The 4,644-nt window shown below is 40.3% G+C and overlaps 1 protein-coding gene across 1 annotated transcript; it reads right to left on the bottom strand.

The window, feature by feature from the left end:
• Window positions 1–2,241: 2,241 nt before the first annotated feature.
• Window positions 2,242–3,358, bottom strand: LOC101669857 (gamma-gliadin B-like). The gene has a single exon (NM_001405968.1). It carries the CDS (start codon window positions 3,299–3,301, stop codon window positions 2,426–2,428), a length of 876 nt encoding a protein of 291 aa, NP_001392897.1. The 5' UTR covers window positions 3,302–3,358; the 3' UTR covers window positions 2,242–2,425.
• Window positions 3,359–4,644: the final 1,286 nt, after the last annotated feature.

Here is a 4,644-nt window from a genome sequence, read left to right as displayed (position 1 = left end):
ATGGCTAACGCAACCAGGATCACACCTGACTAAATCTGAACAGAAGAATATATTTGGTAGAACATAAATCTTTTATGTTTTTTGCCTTGCAATGATGGATGGTGGCACAATATCCTTTCAACAGTGAACAGTTGACAAGATATGTGACTTGCCGTGGATATTTTGTCCAGTTAAGTTTGTTTTTGTGCAGAATTACTCGATGAACACATTTTATGAAAGGAAAAATGGCAGAGGAAAAGGATAGAATCAGCTTATCACTCCCTGTGTAAATCAACAATCAAATCTAACATGGGCCTCATTAAAAACATCTTACATGTATTATTTAATTAGAATGTGTAAATCAACAATCAAATCTAACGTGTGCCTCATTAAAAACATCTGACATATACTGTTTAATTAGAATCAGATGCAAGATCCAGAACAGTCAAGATGGCCACACAACTCATAAGCATTGCCATCAAAAATTTAAATTGCAATTAGTCAACTTACTTTAGTATAGTATATACTTCAACCGAATCCAAGTTTCACACCTATCGGTTAAGTTATGCTCATATTACTTCACTACATACATAGCTAGCCTATTCCCTTCCTCTCTTGCGCATTGTTTTCCCATCTTGGTTTTCATTGTCAATCACCCATGCTTCCGGTTTTCCCATTCAGCCTCCCTCCCTCCCTCTCTCTCTCTCTCTCTCTCTCTCTCTCTCTCTCTCTCTCTCTCTCTCTCTCTCTCTCTCTCTCTTCCCCCTGCGGCCACCGCAATGCCACCAGACAGTGCCAAAGTTTCCTCTTTCCAAGCACTGCCTCCTAATTGCTCAACTCGCACGGTGACTTATATTGTCTTCTCCGCACCACTCTAATTAGAAGACACCGCTGGTGGGAGGCACGACATACAAATGAGGCCTTGATATTTGCACCCACTGACCCATAAGATTCCGCCTCCCATAATCCGGTTCAGTGACATTTACCAAGGTCTTTTTGATCATTTATTTGTGGTTGGCATGCTCCTGTAGGAAGGGGAAGAAGGACTGCTCCATGGTGATCCTCGAGTGGAAGAAGTCAATAAGCCGTCTGATGGTCAACGAAGACACCAATGACTATAACTCCGTTAACGCCTTGCGCCCAGACACAAAGGAGAGGCTGCAGTTGTTCCATGGGGCCACCATCCTCCTCATCGTACTACATGGTCTAATCGAGCTAATACTTATTTCAATTTAAGCTATCTTGCTGGATGGGCTTGAGGATCTGTGGCTGATTTTTTTAGAATCTTTATTAGTTCTAGGATACATATTTGTCAAAAAAAGATCATATCTTTTATCATTGTGACAGTTCGTATAAGGTAGAATAGACCGTTTTGCTGAGTTTTAGTAGTTTGCTGGGTTATTTGTTCAACATTTGAGCAGAAATTCAACGCAAATTTCTATCCTACTATTTGTTTCCCACACTGTCTTTCAAAGTGTCCGTTGGTTATGTTGATTTTCAGCTTTAACTATGTAAGAGATGACTGCAATGTTAAATTTGTTTAGGTCAAATTTTCCTTCTAGCTAACTTCTACACAGAATGATTTCTCATCTTTTTGGAGACCATAGCAGCAAATGTAATATTTGCTTTGTGTTCCTAGATTGAGATAAGTCAATATCACAGTGCATGTTTAAAGAAATAACGACTGAGTTATTCTACAGGTAAAAGAAATTTCTACAATCAATTAGAACTGATGCTACTTAAGCTTTGTTTGTCATCAATAAATTGTTTTCCTCTCTGCAAGAAACGATATGAAGATTTTAATGGCATGTTTAGCGCTAGCTATTGTGACTCAATATTTGCTCTTGCTCGCCGCATGCTTTATCTTTTACCATGTGGCAACTTTAGTTTGATTTTCACCTCTTTGGAGTCCCCTATAGAATTGCTTTGAAGAATGCTCCAGTGCAATCAAGCTCAAAATTGCACCAATGCAAAATTATCCAGATTAACATTTAAAGTGATGGATGGTTTCTAACTCACGCACTTGTTTTTCTGCTGAAATGACCCTTTACTTCTAGAAATTGAAATACGTTGAAATATTATTGTATGCATTGTTCAGGAAATTGCCAACTGATAGCTGCTCGATCAACTTGCGAGCAACAACTAATAGATCAATCAGCCTATTAACTAGATTAACATGTCAACAACCACACGAGCAACTAGCTAATGATGTGCAAGGCTAGAATTATGATTAGGGACAGACATCTAAATACACATGGAATGGAACAATGACAGGCAATGCTGGCAAACAAGGACTGAGTTTGTCTTTTATTTCCAATCTTGAACTAGCACTTGGTCAGGATCACACATGATGGTGCACGCCACTTTATTTGTCATCGTTACATCGATTGGTGCATAAGCTAAGCAACGATGGCCATCTAACTTTTAGAATAGCTCTTGTTTTTTTTCATTGGCCACCAATGCTGGCGACTATGCTAGCAAATGGTGCCCTGATGGTGGAGCAGTAAGGTGGGACATACACGTTGCACATGGTTGGAAGAGTTTGCAACACCAATGACCTGATCACCTCCAATTGAGCTGGTTGTTGAGGTTGGATGATGCCTTGACCCTGGACGAGAATACCTTGACCCACCTGTTGCTGTTGAGACAGTGGCACCAGGATTTGCACACCCTGTAGTTGTTCTTGTTGTTCTTGCTGCATGATGATGGAATGCACGACGCTATGGATGGCTGCACACTGGAGTTGCTGAGGAATTTGTGCTAGTTGTTGACAACATTGTTGCCGCATCACCTGGCAATCGCTTGGTGGCAAGATGATTGACCAGAGGGATGACACCAAGGACACAGGTTTGCATTGCTGCAAGAGGAAATTCTTGCATGGGTTCAACTGTTGTTGTAGAGATTGTTGAATCAACGATGGTTGTTGTTGGGGGAATGATTGTTGCGGTTGTTGGGGCTGGGGAAAAGGTTGTTGTGGTTGCTTGGACTGGGGAAATGGTTGTTGGGGTTGTTGAGTCTGGGGGAACGGTTGTTGTGGTTGCTGGGGATATGGTTGTTGTGGTTGTTGGGGGAATGGTTGTCGGGGCTGGAGAAATTGTTGTTGTGGTTGCTGAGGCTGGGGAAATTGTTGTTGTGGTTGATGGGGGAATGTTTGTTGGGGTTGGGGAAATATTTGTTGTGGTTGCTGGGAGAATGGTTGGTGAGGCTGCAGGAATGGTTGTTGTTGCGGCCATTGTACTTGGCCGCTAGGGTCGGCCTGCATATTGGCGGTGGCGATGGTTATTGCCATCGCAAGGATTGTCAGGATGAGTAAGGTCTTCATGGTGGATTTGCGTTAACTACTACCTACTTGGATTTGATGCTTGTGCTCTAGTTGTGTGAAGGATGGATGATGGTATGGAGCTCACATATTGCAGGCCTTTTTATAGCCACCATGGCTAGGTTTCTTTTCATCACTGCTTTCCTTTTTTAAAGTGATTCAATGCTTATCGAACTAATTTTTTGGTGTGTTGTGTTTGGTGGCACGGCATACAATCGTAATTTTGGAGTGATCATCAAAGTTGCCTTTTTGCTACTCATATTATCTAAGAGTGAGGAAAACTTGATAATTGGCACTGACTCATCTTATTCACTTTACATGTCAAACAATTATATGGATTGTGTTCCCTTTGGATCTAAGTTTGTCATGTTATACAAGTTGTTAGACATAAACCAAATCTTCATATCTTGTGGCAGACAAACTTTGTGTCCTTGTGCATGTTGTTAAGATAGATTAGGCTAGTACTGTCATGTTCATTCTGAACTCTTATTCCTTTTTAAACTAACTCGTAGTGTTGTATAGTATGATGGTAAGATGAACAAGCTGATAGTAATGTTGTACACGTTATTGAGACATGACTCATCAACTTCTCTTTTTATGTCAAGGGTAGTAATGTTGTACACGTTATCAATACATGACCTATCATATTCCCTTTTTACGTCACGTGTTGTAATTTTGTGGAAGTTATTAATAAAACTGGATTAGTACTGGCTTTGCATGTCTTAATTGATTCACTCTAAGTACATTTCAAGGTTTCTTTTCTTGCTTCAATAGGTTAATTTATTGAACTAAGTTAGTATGTATTATTCCTAACATTTGATGCATTTAGTCGAAGTTGTTCATGACAACTGTTGTTACTAAGATTTCCGACAATGATTTCCAGCATTTACAAAATAAATAGTGGCATATTTGTATCCTTAGATAGCTAAAATCATGTGTTATTACACCACCTACTAACATACCTTTAATCTGCACAGACTTGTCAAGAAGTCCTTTATTGGCATGTTTATCTAGCTGACCGGAAGTCCATCAAGTTCTAGTGTCGTAAAAGGAAGCAAGAAAATGTAGTAAAATTGCTCAACAAGTCAATCTTCTTGTTTGTTTAATTACCTAGAACTGACGTTGACTCCTGAGCTCTTGTGGGCATATTTTTCCGAAATAAAAAAATCCACTCAAGTTTTAATATGTTTGAAATGATTCACATTTTTATCTGAGGGTGGGGGTGAAATATGAACCTACATGTTGCCGGGTCTTGGTGTGTCTTCAGCCGTTTCTCTTGCCGGTCCTCCCTGGGCAGGTCTTGCCATGGGAGCTCGCGGTAGCAGCACGTAGCTCCTAGCGTCAGC

The sequence above is a fragment of the Triticum aestivum genome, chromosome 1B (genome assembly GCF_018294505.1).
Source record: "Triticum aestivum cultivar Chinese Spring chromosome 1B, IWGSC CS RefSeq v2.1, whole genome shotgun sequence".
Taxonomy (NCBI): domain Eukaryota; kingdom Viridiplantae; phylum Streptophyta; class Magnoliopsida; order Poales; family Poaceae; genus Triticum; species Triticum aestivum.
This window is presented reverse-complemented; position numbering and strand designations above follow the sequence as displayed.

What these genes read in the sequence shown, in the direction of transcription:
- LOC101669857 (NM_001405968.1), bottom strand. Translation starts at nt 3,301, where the DNA reads ATGAAGACCTTACTCATCCTGACAATCCTTGCGATGGCAATAACCATC.